We start from the raw sequence: 19,922 nt of genomic DNA on the forward strand, positions 1-19,922 counted from the left end.
TTTGGAACAAAGCTGCCCTGGTGCTTCCAAGAGGATTTGGGTGATTTGGGTGAGATGGAAGTGTGGCTTTACTTCCACCAAAGCTTTAGGCTTGTCAAAGCACTGATACTCAGAACTACAAAACACATAAACACCACTCGCCATCTTGTTGTGTTTCACTTAACCCAATTTTATCCACGTTTGCCGCCCAAGGATGGGGAATAAATAAATCATTCAGCAGAATCATATTACAGAAACCATGAAAAAATTCCTATGTACAATTTTTAAAGAACAATAGTGAGCACTCTTAATTGCTCCTGCACAAACAGGTCTAACATCATAGTATAAAAATAAACATAATTGAAACTTTTAGGACATGTTATAGTAGAAAGATGGATAGTTTTTCTTTGTAGCTAGATTAAGTACCTCCAAAATACAAATCCCTATTAGTACTAAGTACTTCATTTAAAGGCGCACCTGGAGTGAGGCAAGCTGACATTATTGATCCACCAAGGTGATTAGCAAACCTTAGTGCCAAGTAGAAAAGGTGAAGGTGCAACTTGATATTTAAAACTAAGCTCGTTTTCATAACTAAATATAGTAAAATATGATTTGATAAAGATGTGATGAAATGATTAATACCTCTGTACAAAGAATATTAGGACATTTATAAGCGATGAATGAGCCTTATTAGAATAGCTTAGGGCTGACGAGGTGGCTTAATGGCTAAAAGTAAGCACTGTTCTCGCATAGGGTTCCCAACATCCAGCTTAGACAGCTCACACCACCTGAAACTCCAGCTCCACGGGATCTGACACCCTCTTCTGGCCTTAAGGACACCTGGACTCATTAACACAGACATTCACCCATACTCATAATCAAAAACAAACACAAATCTTACAAAAAAGAATGGTTTGCTAGGGTAAACACTGAACAACAGTATGCACGCTGACGACCTAGGCATGGGATGTGTCTATCTACACTTCCACTATCTTGAGAAAGACCACGCATGTGCACCCAATTTAGTACGCATTTTCACTTTTAAGAGATGTACACCAAAAAAAGGTTTGAAGATATTAATGAATGAAAAAATGTAGAGCAGACTATAATAGGCATTTTATGCAATTACAGATTCAGTGAATAAGAATTTTGTTTCTATAAAACATTTTTCTAGGAGAACATTTTTACAACTCTGGGTGCATTTTCTTTTTCTCCCTCTTCACTGAATTATTTTGTTCTATGTAATAATGTGTGTAATAATTTGTGTGTGAATGTTTTCTGTCTTAGGTCACTAATCCTTGCAGTGGTTTTCTGAGCAGCAAAAGTTGATGAGACTAGCAACAATAATCCAGTTCTTTTAAACCCCTTCTCTTTGCCTTCCTAACACCTCCCTTCCTTCTCTTTCTGACCTCATCAACAGATGTGAGACTGCAAACCAGTCTCATTCCCCTCCTCAGAACCTCTGTAACATTCCCTGTCCGTCATTCCAGCTTGAGATTTGTAATTCTACCTCAGGGAAACCATCTCTGCTCATTCCTGCAGTTTTAGGCCCTCCCTTTCTTCAAATTCTAGGATGGCTGGACGTGTGACTTAGCATTCTTTACTATGTCTCTCATTTAATATTATCCACACTCTCTTGCCCCACTCCTGAGTGTCTCCTTCCATCTCTAGCTCTAGATTTGGGGGGGCGGGGGAGACTGAAAGTGGGGCTAGAAACTTTGGGTCTTGAAATCACTCTTAGGATCTTTTGAGTAAAGAAGCAAGATGTGCGCAGCCAAACCCACAGTTGTCCTGGGTTTCTGTCAATCAGTTTCTCATACCGAGAAAGGCAGTTGAGTAAGTCAAAGGTATGGGAGGCAAAAGGCATTTATACCAAACCTTCGGAGTGTGGTTCCGGAGTCTGCTTAGTGAAGCTAAGGGAAGCTCAGCAATAGCTCTTTCCAGACTGTGCTCTTACACTGACTGCTTGCCTGGGTATTTATTCTGGGTAAGCACTTGAGACACATGAAACCCCACAGTGTGTCACGTGTGATAGAATCTTCAAGCTGAAAACATACATACACATGCTGGGTCCTTATGCTATCAGACTATGACCCTCTGGGGTCCATTTACTGTTTATATTTGAGAGGAGACCAATGAACTGAAAGGTGAACGGAGCGATTCAAGGCCTTAACTTGTAAATGTCAGGGTTATGGCTCACACCAAAGTCTATTGTCTTCAGGCTCACTTATTTGCCAGAATTTTCCAAACCATGTGAGTCTTTCTTTAAATGTCACATGCTTAGATGACAAAGAGCCAGTTCTGAGCCCTAAAGGCAGGACAGCCCAGATAACGTTATCAACACTGTTATTTCAAAGGCTGGTCTAGAGGAAGGAACTGACCTGGGTGTTTTGACAAGAGCCTGGCAGGCATTAGCACTTGCATTTCTGAGTTGTTTAGGAGTTTGGGCCAAGTGATGTAATGCCCAAGTTCTAGGCCACAGCCTTTACCATAGGAAGAAAAAGTGGTTTGGCTGTGAAGACAAGAAAGATGACTAAAGGAAGACGTGAACAAACCTGAATCAGGGTAAAAAACAATGCTTTTCAGACCCTCTTACTTCACGCCCCCATTTTCTACCTCAGTGCTGTTCAAAAACTGCCTGTGAGTTCAGGGGACATGGCTGTGTTAGCGTTTAAAGGCCCAGAGCTGGGGGTGGTGGCACAAGTCTATAATTCCCTTACTCAGGGGGTTGAGACAGGTGCAACAACTTCCAACCAGGACTTTGAGGCCAGGCTACACAACCTAGCAAGGACATGTCTCAAACACACACACACACACACACACACACACACACACACACACACCAAACAAAAAGCTAAAGACATACCAGGTCAGAGGAAGGACAAAGACTCCAACTCGCCTTCCTAGAAGTCCTGGTGCTTCCCAACCTGCAGGTCCCCTACTATGGTTTGGAATTTGAATATCCCCCAGGTAACACTACTGAGTGGTGCTAGAACTTTGAAGTGTGTCTTGATGGGATGTCTTTAGGTCACTTGGGTATGCCAGCTCCAACATGTGCCACCTTAGGCCCAAACGTTCACCTGTCCTGGCATTGGACCCTTCAAAATTGAGAGCCAAAATAAATTGTCTCTACCTTGCCTCCTCTCCCCTCCCTGATCACTTTAGTGGTGTGACAGACTGAACCCAAAACTCTAGGAAGAGTTCTATCACTGCTTTACTGCTGCTCCCCATATGTAGCACAGGTTGGTCTAGAACTTGCTATATAGACTTAGCCTCCTGAGCGTGTAAATTAGAGATGGGCAATTTACGCATTACCAGTTAACTATATGGTTATTTTATAATAATGGAAAGCTGACTAACATCAACATGCTATAAATCATTCCTTAAACAGCCCAGAATAGCTGTCTCCAAGATGCAAGATGCATGTCAGTCCATGTTCAAAAGAACATTGCATACAGCAAGGAGGATGAAATGGAAGCTCCTGACCTAGTTCCACAATGTTGATCTCATACTTGAGTGTGCAACAGCTTTCTTTGAGGGCTGAGTTAAGATCTAAATGGCTCAGGCCATCCCTGAAGTCTCTTGAAGGAGGAATGTTGAGTAGGCTCAAAACTTTGTTGGTACTGAACATGCTGATCTGGGACCCTCACTTTTCAACCTCTGCTCCACAGGAAGCAACTGCCCAGCACATTTCCAAGTATACCACTGTTCTTGACTTCTAGTCCAACTTTGGTCCCGATGTTTAATATTCTGATTCATTCTGCCTTCTAGCCTTGCATCTACAGGATCCATGTCTTAGAAGGCTTTCTGGTTAGCTCGCGAGCTCGCAGCCAAGCTGGTTCCATCTTATCAATCAGCTGCCCCATCAAGTCACCTCCTGAATCAAGTCCCCCTTCCTACCTTGCCCATACCATTGCCCCCTCCTGTACTCCTGAGTGTCCACCTCTGCTAGCATGCCTTTCAGAGCTACAGTTAACCTTGCTGGACTTTTACTTGCTTATTTGTGTCCACCCGTTTGTTGTCCATTTCCTGCCACTGAAATATCAAGTCAACAACGCTGAGACTTTATCTTGTTGACTGTATTATCTCAGTTTTGCGAACGGTGGCCAGTCAGTGCTGTGGAAGTGAACCTATCCTGTTTACGTATAACTGGCAATGCCTTCAAGGAAAGGCCCTAAACATCTTCTAAGCTCCTCCAAATCTCATCTAAGAAAATGTTTTCTCATTTCTTTCTCAGAACCTTGCCATGATAGCAGATGTGATATCATGGCACCTCTGCAAAGTACATTTCTGGATCACATAAGGGTCACGTGTACCAAAGGGGATTTTTAGCACTGATAAGCTGTAGTAGAGGACTGTTATGGCCAAATGAACTACATAATAACGCATAAGACATTCAGAATGTCTGATATATTCATGCATACAAATACTGCATCATAATCAGAAGAGCTTAGTCCTGAAAGTTTATTTGTTCCGAATGGTCCTGTGAATCTGATTTTGAAACTTCCTGATAAATCTACAACATTAACAGCTTACTGTCAAATCATCATCCAGCAAGCTTCACATCAACATCCTCAAGAATTCTTCTTTAAGGCAATGGTCCTCAGTGTTAGTTAGCTGCACACAAGATTCCCCCACACAGATTTTCTTTTTTAAATTCTGTTCAAGTCTGAGCCTTAAGTCAGTGAGAATCTTAGGAGGAAGCAGGAAAGGCATGGGAAAGGCTCTGCAGGTACTGGCAATGTGTGGACAGGTAGAGGGGAAGTTTCTGAGGACTGTCTGTGTTCCAACCTCAGCCTCCAAATCTCCATCTCATGACGGGGAGAGGGAGAGGCCAACAACATCTTTAATAAGTCTAAAATAGCTACATGCCACACAGGACATTTTTCTTAAAAACAGTACCTCAGTATTTAAAAGAAAACAACTCTGACCTCTTTTGGTGCCCACCACACACTGCAAAGGCCCTGGGGAGGAGGTCCTAGAGGCCTGTTCTTAATCCCACCAGGACACCAATGATCACACTGGGAAGCGAGGAGGAGACAACACTTGTTCTTTTTTTTTTTTTTTAAACTGTTTGACTGCCTTCTTCCATTTCCTTTCTATTCACCTTAATTTTGGCTAAATTCTGTGGATTCTGGTTCATAAAAAATAGTTTTATTTTTTTAAAGCCACAGATAAAACTTCTGTCCTTGTCTACAGCTTTTCCTCCATTTCAGGCAAAAAAAAAAAAAAAAAAAAAAAAGACCCCAACCATATCCACAAAGGTCCCCTCCCTTCGCCTGCCTACATTTCTGCTGCCTTGCATCATAACGCCCATTTCTGTGTTAGTCACCACAGCCCCTGTCTCTCTCACCAGTCTCCAACTCCAAAAATCCCATGGTTTTTTATGCCCGTTCTCAAAATCTCCACTGGTTTTCCCTGTGTCTAACCAGCTGTCCAGTTGCTCCTTCAACCCACCTCCACTCTTCCTGGTGGTGGACACGAAGAATCCAACCTTGTCTCTTTCCAGTCACTAACCAGATCATTCCTGTTCACCACCAAAGAATACCAAAGGCTCCCAGGGGCATTCAGGATCTAATCCTAGCCTTGGGCTAGAAAGTTCTTCTCAGCTTGGGTCCCAAGCCACATTACTCTCCACCTCCAGTGGATAGGTATTCTCCAGGCACACACACGTGTGAAGCTTCTTTTTTAAGGTCTCCAGCTCAGCCCTCTGAAGCCATTGCTCCATCCTTTTATCCCATGGGAGTAAATCCCTCCCATGTGTTTTTCTCATGATGGTTGGGAGAAGTGGAGGGGTGAGGGAGGAGAAGCATAGGGAACCACAGGACTGGACTTGAAATTTCATACTGGGAAACAAAGTGACATCTGAACTTTGTTGTGTTTTTAAATGACAGGTTATATATAATATGGACTAGAGATTGAAAAATATAGAACTTATATCCCCCCAAAAAAGGTTGTAACTGAACAAATTCTAATTTGTAAATTTTACAAATTATAAATTACAAATTGTAATCTTCAGTCCCAAAGAACAAAATGAGAGATTTAATTCCATTCAGTGTTTTTAAATTTTTTTCCTCAATATACTCTAAAATAGAGAATGTATTACTATTCACTTTCTTTTTGACTGCCTTCAACTATTTTGTATTTAAAAATTAGACATAAGTTCTATTTTATGCATTGGTAATCATCAGCCTTAACTCCCCTGAGCGTATAAACCTGTATTCTCCCGCAGTTTTCCCAGGCCCTTTTACTCCCCAACGCCAGCGGGAACCTTATACTTTTTTTCGTTTATTATTGCTGTGGCTCTGTCTGGTCAGTAGTAATTAAACAGTATATTCAGCTTGATTGTAAGAGGGTAGCAATTGATCAGCATTATCGTGGTGAGCATCGCGTGTTCCGTGAGCCCCTTTCCATGTCAGCATCAGGTGCTACTACTCTTGGAACCCAATATCCTGACCTTGTTAGGTATGAGCTAAACGAGCCAAAGTCATGAGGATGACGACGTATCTTTTCAATGTCATACAGGCACTATTAAAGGCGCCCTTTCTCAAATGACTTTTTGTTGTTGTTTTGTTTTCGAGACAAGGTTTCTCTATGTAACAGTCCTAGCTGTCCTAGAACTCATTCTATAGATCTCAGAGATCCACCTGCCTGCTTCTGCAGTGCAGGGATTAAAGGCGTGTGCTACCACTGCCCAACTCAAATGATTTATTTTTATAAAAGGATTTACTATTATTTGATCTGCTGTCCATCCACTATTGTATCAATTCTAAATTCAGGGACTTGTTTGTTTTAAATAAAGAATCGTGTGACTTGGATCTAGTAGTAAAAGAATGCCCTCGTGACTAGCTTTCCATCCCGGAACTGTGCTTTATGTGGACTTAGATGTTAAATCAAAATACTTGCAAGGAACCTGTGTTGGGAAAGGCTCTGCCATGTGGGCTGCCAGGGCCAGTCCTAACGTACATGCTGTGTTCCACAGAGTGCCCTGGACCCCTGTCTGTGCTTTCAGCTGCTTCTGCCTCTGCCCCAGCAACAGCTGCTTTGGATTTTCTGGCAGTACTTGTTGCCACCAGCTGCCACTCCTTCTATTCCCATAGAAAATGAGGCCTGGGAGCAGGAAAAACAGACCAGACAAGAAATCAAAATGGCATCCCTCATGCCAATGTACCACCTTACCAAATATAACTTTGTTATCCTACCTTCCCAGAACCCAAGAGAGACATGCAATAGCCAGCTCTCCTAGACAGGCTGGTTTCTGAATTTATCCTCACATGAAAACGTGACCTGAAGTAGTATAATAGTAAGCAGACATTTTTCCATCCTTACAAGGAAGTAACTGAAAGGCCCAGTGCTTTTGTCTTTTCTGTTTCTGCTTTTTTTTTTTTTTTTGGCCCTTTTTGGTCTGCAAAGCCAGTCTTTCTACTAGGCTTCGTGAAACACTGACTTTAAGACACAGAATGAAGTGTTGCTTGACTCTAGAATTAAACTCCAGCCAGACAAGGAGCACAGCTCAGTGGGAGAGCGCTCGCCTTTGATCTGTGAGGAGCACAGAGAGGGAAAGGGAAGATTAAAACAATGAAGACCCTAAAACTAAACCAGTGTGATTTTTGCCTATTGACACTAGAATAACAAGGGCAAGGAATCTCATGAATGAGATTAAGGAAATTTGCAGTATAGAGAGTGCACTGGTGGCTGGCAAGAGACCACTATGCAATATTTAAACCCTGTTCAGGCTGTCCCTAGGAAGAAGTAGCTGGAATACTTAGCAGATTCAGATGAAGGGAAGCAAGTGGTTTCTTTGCCATGGGAGGGGAGCAGGATTTTTTAAAATCTGCTTGTATAGTTTGATATATTTGCCTATAGTCCAATGATATGAAGTCATGAGCTATAGGAAGGAAGCTATGTAAGTTTAAATTTAAATTAACTAAAATAAAATAAAACTCAAATCTTGAATCCCACCAACCACATTCCAAGCCCATGATATCCATGCATGGCCAGTGCTTGCTGTCACGGGGAACACGGGTTCTGATCAGATTCAGCTCAGAAGTTCTGTAGGAGAGTACCAGCTTAAGACAGCAGACAGAGGACAAAGGGAAGGGCAAAAATCTTTTTAAAATCACGAATTTTAAGCAGCAATGCTGCCCTGTGAGCCAATGTAAGGTGAAAGGGCGGAAAGTCTGCAAGAGTCTTTAATCTGGATGAGGGGGACTAGAATTCTTCTCTCCGTGGTTGAGATGGGGAATTTCATCTTTTATGACTAATTAAGAGTCATATCTATAAAAAGATAAAAAGAAAGAACTGAAAAAAAAAAGACTCTAGAAGAGTGACTAATTGTAAAAAGGTATGGGGATGACGTGACCTAGAGGGTAAGGGTACTTGCTGCTGAGCCTGACAACCTGCGTTTGACCCCAGACCTCCACAGATTCCAAGGAGAGAACCAAGCCCATCATGTCATCCCTTGACTTCACACACACACACACACACACACACACACACACACACACACACAAACTAATAACAGTTAAAACATTTTAAAGGCAGAACATGCGCCTTGGGGGCAAAAGACAACAGCTCCTTCACCAGGACGTTTAGGTAATGGAACTCACACAAGAGTTTTGGGGCTTTATCTTGAAGTGCTTTAATTCTCTCAGCTGCCACCACACCTTTAGTTAATGTCACTTTGAAACACACAGCTCTCATGTGTTTCTGGGATTGCGCGTCAGAAAGGGTTTTAGGAGCATAACAATTTTGAGTAGCAGAAGAAGGAAACTGAGACTGAAAACAACGCCAGGGGTGGGGAGAGGGCAGGGGAGGCATTATTAAGAAAGTGTGAGCATAGAATGCTGGGAAACACAGACAACACAGAAGCCCAGGGAGAGGAGTCCGAGGAAGCCAGGGAGGCATCTACAAAGAAAATATAATGCTTAAATGCAATGTATACATTGACAAGTATTTTTAAAAACTGAGTTTTTAGCGTTTTCCCCATGTTGAAGCTGATTTATTATTGCATCTCGAATAGAAAACAAGTATGTTCCTTCACAAGACAGCTCCTTATGTTATGACTCTTCTAGATGCTTGGCTTTCCTCCTCTCTAGTTCCCCTCCATCCCACTGGCAGTCAATGTCACATCTCAGGATTGTTTACCCACGAACCAGAGAAACAACCTTTTTCTGACTGTATTTTTACAAGTGAACATTTTAATGGCTAGGACTCAAAAAAAAAATGCATCTTATGGAACTGGGAAGTGATAAAAAAATTTGGCTGCAACCCAGCTTGAAACATTATTTGGCTTTCTGGTTTGATGTGTTACTAGGAAAAAAACAGCATTTTTATTCCATAAAATTAAAACTCTTTGTTTCATCTTTCACTGTAGCACCTCACGAAACCACGCTCTGAAAGGTAAGCATAGCTAGACTGAGCTTAATATTTGTTGGGCCCTCTTCCCTGCAGGTTCACTTCCCCCTCATATTTAGGGAAAGCTGGGGAAATGCACATGCTTAGAGAAGCATAAGAAACAGGGATTTCGTAAATATGAGTTGCTATGATTCAAAACCAAAGGGAGTCATCACAAGAAACAAAAGAGCACAAGTCCTGTAGCACGTTGTTCCTCAAGCAAGTGCCATTTCTCTTGTACACATCTGCTTACCTGGCACCAAGAAAGATCAAGAGCTGCCAGTGATCACATTCAGTCTCTTCCAGGGGACCCTCTGGCTTATGAGAAAACAAGCCGTGTTTTTAAATTATCTTACAGATTTCCTAAGGCTGGAAAAGTGCCTCAGAAATCTGAAAATCATTTGGGTCACTTTAACAGTAAAGACGTGATGTCTCACACTAGCCCACACCACAGAGCCACTGAAGGGTTGGAATATGCTACCCTAAAATACAGCCCCTGGCCACTCAAGAGTGGTAGACTTAGGAAGGTCATCTCATCTTGCAACTTCTGCTTTCCCCACTTTGCCAGAAGCAGGCCATACAAATGTATCCGAGAAGACATAAAACAGGTCAAAAGATCCTCATTCCAGAGGGGTCCTCCCTAGCTCGGTGAAAGGAACATCCCACTCTAGGAAGATGGACACAAAAGAATCTGAACCGTGTTGCTTGCTGACTCTTTCAGTTTACCGTCATTGCAGAGATCACACACCGCCCCCAATTGAATTCTTAAGAAAACTTCCAGGCAAATCAGCCATTGATTCTGGTCACCGGATGCTGCTTTATCTTAGAGTGGAAGGCCTTTACTCCGTCTGTGGTAAAGCTACAGACATATGAATACTATCATTTCAATAGCTGAACTCAAAGGAAGAAACACTGACCACATTTTGGCTCAACATCTGTGCTTTCAATTTTGTTTTCTGAAAATGTGACCCTTATAATAATCTACATGGTGGAAAGAACAAGTCACATCAGCCAGGACTACCGAGTCCCTGGGGCAAAGGCACTTCGGCGTCTGACATTCTGAACTTCAGGGGACTGGGCATCCGCTACCACATTTCCGTGATTTGAAAGGAATCAAATCTAAGTAAATTAGTTTTACCTTTTCCTCTGCCTTAGAGAAAACACAACTTTCATCATACACCCTTCGACAGGTCATCTCAAATTCCAGCATTTAAGGTAAGGCTTCAGCTCACCTTCCTAGCTGTGCTAGCGCATTGGTGGCCTCAATGCCTGGCTGTATAGAGAGCCTGGCGCCACTGATATTTTACAAAGGCACCAACAATAAACCATAGCAGCAGAAGATGCAAGGCTCTGGTCATAATGGTCCGTACAAATGAAACAAGCAAACAAACAACTAGCGGCAAGACCCACTCACTGCTACATTTATAACGAATGGAAAGGTTTACGAGAAAAGCTTGCCAAAAACACTCCATTAAACCAAACCGTTACAGCATGAACACTATCTGTAAAGCCACAACGGTAGCAACTACCTTATAAGGAGCTTGTTGGTGAAATTAAATCACACACATGGAGTACTGAGAAGGCGGCTTGGCACAGGGAAGTCCCTCAATCAATGACACCCATCCCTGCTATTATTTTATCGGGTCCATGGTGACCATTCTACAAGTTGCTGACAGCATATCATTATTCAACCCCATAACTTACCTTCCCTTCATTGTAATTTGCAAACCTCAAAGATGTTACTTATATGATAGACTGTTCAGTACTATGATTAAAAGTGGATAATTATTAGACTATTTGAGAAGCGGGTGAAAAATAACAGCACTTTGTTACCTCTTCGTATCGGTCAAAAACTGCCCCTTCTTGCAAGAAGGACGGCACTTCCTTCTGCCAGTTAAATTCATAAGGTTTGGCCATGCTGGTATTCAAGACCTGAGGAAGAACAAAAGTCTCATTAGTGTATAATATTAAAGCGCAAGGGCTTGTCAAAGCTCAGACATTTTGACTTTATTTTCTTTAAATGTGTGGTAAAGGTCCACATGTTATCTTCCTCCAGATGCCCTCCTATTATCTGATCCTAATGTTCCTCCTCCTTGTCTCTAAATGTGAAGAAACACTTTACGTCCTGTGAAATCTGCATAGAGAAATGGTCCTATGGATCACCTCAGAAATCATACACAGGAAGCCACTGTCAGCATGATATACTTTTTTTTTTTTTAAAAAAAATAGCAGTATAGTGAAGGTGGGGTGTAACTCAGTAGACTTGTGTGCTTAACCTGTGTTAGGCCCTGGGTTCAACCCCTATAAACACAAAGAGACAAATGAACTTTTTAAGGAAAAGTAATGGAGAGGCAGAAACAGCGGCCCACACTTAGAATTCCAACTACTTGAACAGCTGAGTCAGGAGTTTAAGGCCATCCAGGGCAACCAAGAAAGACCTTTCCTATGGAGAAAAGGGAAGAAAAGGAGGGGGGCTGGAAGAAACTCAAAAGGATACAACATAGAACAAGTAGCTTGGGGGACTGGCCAGAATGTACAGAAAGAAGCAAGGGATTCCCTGTAGAGTTTCCATGTGCTCTAGGACATTCTAACTCGGGCCAACTACCCTTTGCAAGTTTACCTTTGTTTTTACTGGGTTATCTCTGATCCTCCCAGGGTCGACACAAGAACCCAGACATAAGCACCCAGAAAGGGGTGGAGTCTCTGCCTTCTCTACTCTTCTCAGTGTTGCGATGTTTACCTCCCACTGAAGTTCTCATTTTATCCATATGGCCTCATTACATGAAGGCCTCTAGGGACAGGGGTAGCTGAGGGAACACGGGACCAGAGGATGCTGGCTTCTGGCTCAGCTTTCAAGGGAGAACAACAGCCATACTGGTGGACGCCATTTCTGGTTTAATTTTTGCAGAGGTCTAGGGATCAGACCAAGGAAAGAGGTATTTGGGGAAAATGGCAGTAAAGTACCCCAGATTTGCTTGATTTTAAACTGTGGGGGATACCATTCTCTGAAATACTTCTTAGGGTTTGATAATAGGAGCAACAGCCAGTTTATTTTACACAGATGAGACAATAAAAACAATGACCTCGCACTAGAAGGTGTTGACCCAGGCAATTGATGTTTAAAATAAGAAGCAAACCAAGGTATGTCTAACAATCTAACGGGCTACAGAAAAATCCCAAACGAGAAATAGCTACCTTTTGAAGAGATGGGGAAGGGACTATCCATTCCTCCCCTTTTGCAACCACCTCAAATCCCCCAGCTAAACGGTTCCAGTTTGTGGCAAAAGTTCTTCCATGCAAACTCTCAGCTTGGCTTGGAAGTCCTCCAAGAACCAGAAGGTTTAACTACCTCCTCATCCTCCATCCTGCTAGAAAGACATTACCTCATTGCACAGGCCCCAAAGGAAAGGAAGCACCTGAGGAGGGTGGGGCTTTCAAGGGAATGACCATCACAGAGCTGACACAATGAGGCACCCTTTCTGGTGTAAACAGTGAGGCAGCTCCTGGAAGGAAGCCAGTGGGCTTTGCATGGGCCCATTGTCTGCGTTCTTACACAACTGAACAGATTATTTTACACAGGCAACTGAGGACAATCTCCCAAGACTGCAGAGAGCTAAGACGGAACAGGCTAGGAGGGGAGTCCGAGATGGTATGGCAGAAAACTCCTTCTAGAGAACAGAACGAGAAACTGACAGCTCATACAAGAGCACAGAGGACCCAAGAGAGATTGCTCAGAGGCCAGACTCAAGGGCATGCACAGCAGCCGTGACGATGGCCTGACATCATATAGCACAGCTCTGTAAACTGAGGAAGACAGTTGCTTGTTTGTTTGTCTTACTCTGTCCAGCATCTTTTCTTAAACCTGCTGGATTGCTAAGCTTACAATGTGATTTTAAAATGTGTCCCTTGGACATAACGTCATCTTCAAGGCTCGCCAGACTGCCGTCACCTAATGTTCTCTGGAAAAATCCATAGCTATGTTGAAGATTCTGCAGACTGACAGACTGATCAGGACTTCCTAAGGATGGTGTCAGCATGCTGCAGGTGCAAAGCCATGTTGATGTTGATGGCCAATTGTCATCCAACTCTTGATCTGACCTAACATCCTCTGACTATTAGAGCTACTGTCTGCAGACTATTGGCTTTCACCAGCTCTAAAGCTGAGAATGCAATCAGAAAGCATCTGAACCCTTTAACACTATTTTTCTTACTTTGCTGTAACCTACCCAGCTGCGGCCTCCACCAATGTATTTCGTAAATACATTGATTTATGATTGTCTTTTGTTCTGTGTCCACTGGAGTTCATACAACCACTTTGAGGGTCGGGGATGCCATTCATGGCAAATAGAGTCCACATTTCTAGGGAAAGGCTGAAGTCACTTATATTTATCTGAGGATAAACCACTCTTCATTCTTTATGGAGTGCATACTGCCTTTGGCATTGATACTGCTACCTCAAGTGTGGCAGGATTAACTACAAAACACTGCTCTCTCACTCCAGAGTCCTAGGGTAGTTCTGACCAAAACTTTGGCAAATATATTTGTTATTGGGCACACGACTCAGTTTTAGGTATAGGATGGACAAAGGACAGGATATAAAATCAGGTTTATTCCAGGTACCTGGCTGGCACAGTGGGCTCCCTAACGACTCCCTCCCCCCCCAAGCACGCTCACATATTAAGTGCTATGAACGTTACCTTACATGGTAAAAAGCATCTTGAGATGGGAAGCTAGTTCTGTATCATTCTTGTGAGGTCTATATCAAAAGAGCCATTATAAGAGGAACATTAGGCAAAGACAAAAAAAGAAACCATGTGACCAAGAAAGCAGAGACTAGAGCAATGTACACACGAGTCAATGAGTGTTGGAGGACACCAGAAGGTGAAAGAGGCCAGGAATGGATTCTCCCTACAGCCTGGGGAAAAGTGGCCCTGAGGACACCTTTACTTCAAACTTCTGTAGGAGAAAAATTTCTGCTGCTTTCAGCTACCCATCTTTAGCGACTCTTTACAGTGGTCTAGAAACACATGCCCTGGCTTCCGGAAGCTGCACAGGGTTTCCAATAGGTCTATCAACTTTTGACAGGACTGGGGATGCAGCGAATGATGAGCACAGGCAACACCTCTGTTGATGTTACTTGGAGTGTTTCTAGGGTCCATGGTATCGCAACAGCTTGGTATCGAAACAATAAATAGAAATTTGAAATGAGCCCCATGACTTCCCCCAAGCCAGCCAAAACCGTTGTTGTTTTGTGTCTTCTCTTTGTGAACAAAACAGTAGTACGCGGTGCTTTGACTCGTCAACATCCAGTTTTCAATGGACAACAATACTGCAAGGTCCCAAAGAAACTGGGGTGTCTATTAGCAAACCCAACTGCATGCTGGATGCCAGACTCACTCAGTACACAAGGCAATTAATTCTCTGCTCTCCTCAACATTTCTACAACCCATGTCCCCTACCTTAAACCCCTCCATTCCAGAGGCTTCGCTTCCCTTCTCCCAGCTTCACTTTCCTATAATAACCCTGCCAATTTGATGATGTGCTCTCTTGGTTTTCTCCCTCCTGGTCGTCTCTTTCCTTCCTGTCCACCCCACCTCCCAGCACCCACTATCCTCTCTCATTGCCCCATTCCAGATATCTCTGGTTGTGGCCTTCCTCATAGTTGCAATAAAAACCTTCTCCTCAAACATATCTTGGAGCAGTCATGTCCATTTTCATTCAAATACACCATGCGGCACATAGGAATTTTACTAACTGCAACAATTATCTTTCAACTTTAACCTTGTGATGAAGACATTCCATGGGAATTAACAACCCTATCCCCATTTTAGCCATACAAAGTGAAGCAGACCCAAATAACCACTAAAATCCATGGTAAAAATACCTAAGATTATTTTTCAGAGATGAGAAGTTGACACAGAATTTCCACTGACCAAAAATGAGTTGACTGCTTGAATCTTTAAATAATAACCTCTTGTGTTTTTAAAACAGACTAGGGCCATCCTGAACTCTCAAGTGCCTGGCTTTACTTCAAGCTGGAATCCAATTCGACACTGACATATCATTAATGATAATTTCCCCATTTGCTAAAAATACCTCCATCTTCATCAAGCCATTAAATAGCCTTTCAAAAAGCACACATGGAGTGCAAGACTAAGAAAATAGGTAAAAGTGTTGAGAAGTGAGGGTAAGGGCATTCTTGTATACTTGGGGATAATGAATTTTGCAATTAATTCCTATGCCCTTGAAAGGCCCTAGTAATGAGTAGCAATTTGACCAGCGGGATTTCTTCTAACTCAATGCATGCAAAGCCTCTGGACAAAGATACTATTGTGCCATTTAAGGTAGAACAATATTGGCTGTCTACAATCGTAACCAACCAATCACTTAAGTACACTACATATTTAGATACTCTCGGGCCTATTAAAAACAGGGCTGGAAGGTATGGTTGTTTGCTTAACAATGGCAAAGCAGAAGGTTTCCTAAAAATATTCACAGCTTTTGTCAAGCAAATATAAATGCGCCTAACATGTTGTTAAGCAAATAAAAGAGCAAACAAGATCCAAACTGTTTCCTGTTAGTATAGTTTAAATGTTAAATGTCTCTCAAAAGCTTGTATGTGGGAGGTCTGGTCCCTAAGCTTCAGGGGGTGAATGGATTCCCCAGGCTTCTGATCTCATTCATGAATGAATTCCCACATCTAGATTCATGGCTTGTTGGGTTTGGAGGGGCTCTATTAGAAAACTCCTCTGTTTCTCTGTGCTCCTTTGTTCTGCCCCACAGGGTGCTCGCTGCCCTAAGTCCTGCCCTATCACAGACTCACAGCCTTTGGCCAAATGATGCAATACTCAAAGGTTTTAATGAAAGTGTAAGCAAAAACAAGGCTTTCTGCCTTTAGGTTCTGTCTCTCTCTCTCTCTCTCTTTCTGATGTAAAGCAGTAGACATGGTATACACAGACATACATCTAAACACAAACATGAGGTAAAAGAGATGGTGATCAAGTTTTTTTGTGATTTAAAAAATACTTTATTTTAAAATACAGAAAATTCTATTCAACACAGATTTTATATTTAAGGAAAAACATTCTCTAAACTGAAAGAAAGATGACTTTTAACAAATTATTTCTTTTCATAAAAAAATCTGTTTTTACAGTGTCTGTATTTTCCACCAGAGTTCTTGGCAAGAACAAACTAAGAAACGACTAGTAAAGCTGTCAACTGTTTCCTTTCCTCTTCTGGCTTTACAGTCTTCACTGTCAACGGGAAGGCTCTCACACACTGGCTGTGAGTAATCATCATTCAGCACCTAGCAACGGGCTCTTCGGTGACGAAACTTGCAGTAACATTTCAGACAGCTATATCGTACTTTAGAAAAAAATATGTTCTTTCAGAATTTCACATATGTATGCAAGGAAATATGACCGTATCTACCTGATTTCCCCCAACTCTTCAAAGATCTTCCTCAACGCTTCCCCTCTCCACAAACTCCACGTCCCTTCCATGCCCCCTGTCTTTTTAATCACCCAGTTAGTGCTGCCCATATGTGCATGGGTATGGGACTTGATTTGTGATAATTTAAAAATCTGATGAATGTATAATTTTAAAAGAACTGTCTTTACACATGCATTATGTGAACTTCATGATCATAATATAAGCTTCATTATACGGGGACATTCCACGGTGAGCAGGAAACATGGAGAGTTTAGAACAAGCTTGATTTGAATACAATGAATAGCTGCTCCATGTTATAGGGGTACACAGGAATAACTTTCCTTGCCCAAAATAAGACTCACAACTGACACTCCTACAGTAAAAGACAGATTATATTCAAGGCATAATAAATGTATTTAGTAAGTTTTACAAAATATGTAAATGAATACCCATAGAAATGGAAGAAAACTGTGCTTTCCACACAGGTTTCATTCTAAGTGGGCAGTCATGAGCAATTATAATAGCTGAGTAATGGGTACGATCTCAGTAAGTTATCAAACCATGTTTTTTCACATTCTTCCTGTCATCTCTGTGTCTTCCTTCCTTGTTCCTGGGTATGAGGGTTGCCACAGAGAAAGGAGAAAAGCAGATACTGACCTTCCTGTAGTTTTCCTCAGCTTACAAGACATAGTATGCCAAGGTGCCACGTGTTAGGGCAGTGTGCTCTGAGCCCAGAAACATAATTTAGTCTGTGATGATCAGTTTTCAAAACAGAATACAACAAAGTGCAACTGTTCCCTAAAGGGAGCTGATTCATTTCCCCAGACTGCTGGGATGTTGGTTGATTGACTGTAACATTTCTCAGGCATGGCATCGAAGTTTTATCTAGGCCTTCCGTATCCTCTTAAACAGGTTAAATGGCTGAAACTCTTAAAGTAGTTGTCCATGACGGAGGGTTTCCAGTCTGATAATCCACTGCTAATCACTTCTTGCCTGAAAGCTCAGTCCCCTGGGAAGATGCAGGTCATAGCTCATGATGGGGAACCACAGTGGTGAGGAAGAAGGCCCTCTGTAGAGGTCAGGAGAACTCACCCATGGCACTCCTACACAGTGCCTTCTGAGCTGTGCATTCCTGAATGCATATTAGGTCCATCTCCGGCTTAACAGTATTTTGGTATTGTAGAAATTAAACTGCCATTTACATAAAAACAAATCCCCTTACAGTAATGAATGACAGAAATGGAGATGAAGAAATTCATATTTAATATGATACAAGGAAATATATAAGAACAATCAGAATATTCACACATAGCCATACACAACATGATGGGCCAATTAGAGATGGCAGTCCCATCAGAGTGTAATAGAATCATAAAATTCATGTAACGTAGTGTTAATAAAGCCGCCACATCAATACAATACCACATATTGCTCATATGTTTGTGGTGATACTAAGTTACTTCAGTTTGTTATTTCAGTAAAGAATTACTGAAATGCCAGTCATGTAAAAGTATAGACATAAAATTATCTGTACTGCATAAAAGTGGACAATGACAGTAGGAGGAATTTTCCTATTGTATGTATTTAGTAGCAATACTTTTTAATTCTTGAGGGATAGTGTACTCCTATCAGCAACAATGGTTACTGTTTCTGCTGGGCTTCACCTGTGCCTTGTATAGCCCATGGCTGCCACATCTCAGGACTGCATCAAGAGAATATGTGGAGCGACTGACCTAAACCACGTGGGTTTGCCTGAGTGCACTACAGGATGCTCACACACCAAAAACCATCTAACAACACACTTCCCAGAGTGAGACACAGTTCTCAGAACACGGCACATGACTCTCCAGATGTAAGAAGGAAAGAGAATGTGTGTAGGAGGAGCTGAGGAGGAAAGAAGGATATAATTAAACCTGACCTCTAACTCACTGATAACCAATCTGTTTTTATAGAGCTTCCACCTATTGTAAATACTTTTCATAGTAAAGATACCTCTTCTGTCTCTGAAATAAATACATCCTCCTGACTGTGGGGTACAGTAAACACCGGCAGCATTTATTATGGCTTAGTACTTAGGATGAAAATTGTTAACCTCAGTGGCCCTGAGACATGAAATTAACTGGCTCTTGGATACTTGTAAATCTTGAAGAACTTGTAAATCAGTGAAGAACCTGTTGTAATTGGGTTGTTTGCTGTTTGTTTTGGAGGCAGAGTCTGACCATGTTGCCCAGTCTGGCCCTGAAGTCTTGGACTCAATTCATCCTCCTGCCTTGGTCGCCTGAGTCTTTCGGACTACATCCACATACCATTGCCTCTAGCTTAGAGAGGACTCCAACCTCACACCCTTCCTGCTCCTACCAAGCCCCTCCCCAACAAGCCCCAAACCGGACAAATAAACAAAACAAAATCAAAAGAACTTCCTCAAATATTCAGGTGTAGCAGGGGAACTAAGGTGGATATAAACCATCCATAAATCTCCCTTATGGGTAGGTGTTAGCCACACACAGCTGGGAGAAGAAAGAACACGGACCACCTTGCTCTCACAGCTGGACATCCTACTAAGTTTGGGGAAAAGTGAAACAAAATGCCCACATGCATAGAAAAGCTTCAGTTTGGGGAAGAGGGTATAAACACATTATACAAAAGCCCTTCTGGCTCTTGGTTCCAGGTTTGTTTGTTTCATTTTGTTTGTTGTTGCTGTTGTTTGTTTTTGAGACATGGTTTCTCTGTGTAGCCCTGGCTTTCCTGGAACTCACTATGTAGACCAAACTGGCCTCGAACTCACAGAGCTCAACCTGCCTCTGCCTCTGAGTGCCAGAATTAAAGAAGTGGGCTACCACATGGTGGTTCCAGGTATGCTTAACCAGGAATTTCAAGGAACTCTTGTGCTTGGAAAAATAGGGGACACCAGGATGGAGATCGTGAGAAAACCAGTTTTGGCTAACATCTGCCTCAGCTTCAGTGTCCTCCCTGGAGAGCCCTCCAAGCTGCTAGTTGTTTGTTCTGGATACCACTATTTGAGTGAGGATTTAAACAAGGAGCCTGTGGGGGAGTCCAAAGAAGACTCAGGCGCTGTTAGCTGACCTCAAATCAGGGCTTCTCAGAAGAGGGTACTG

The 19,922-nt window shown here is 42.3% G+C and overlaps 1 protein-coding gene across 5 annotated transcripts in view; it reads right to left on the minus strand.

Annotated features, from left to right (window-relative positions):
• Plcb4 (phospholipase C beta 4) overlaps nucleotides 1-19,922 on the minus strand; it is a 356,880-nt gene that overhangs the window by 126,301 nt on the left and 210,657 nt on the right. For all 5 annotated transcript variants that reach the window (XM_041671004.1, XM_041671007.1, XM_041671005.1 and 2 more), the window contains exon 4: nucleotides 11,209-11,307. In XM_041671004.1, the coding sequence (XP_041526938.1) occupies nucleotides 11,209-11,292 (84 nt within the window). In that variant the 5' untranslated portion in view covers nucleotides 11,293-11,307. The remainder of the gene's footprint in view (nucleotides 1-11,208; nucleotides 11,308-19,922) is intronic.

This window comes from Microtus oregoni, unplaced genomic scaffold (assembly GCF_018167655.1).
Source record: "Microtus oregoni isolate MIOR12 unplaced genomic scaffold, Mior012 000020F_ref0000438, whole genome shotgun sequence".
Taxonomy (NCBI): domain Eukaryota; kingdom Metazoa; phylum Chordata; class Mammalia; order Rodentia; family Cricetidae; genus Microtus; species Microtus oregoni.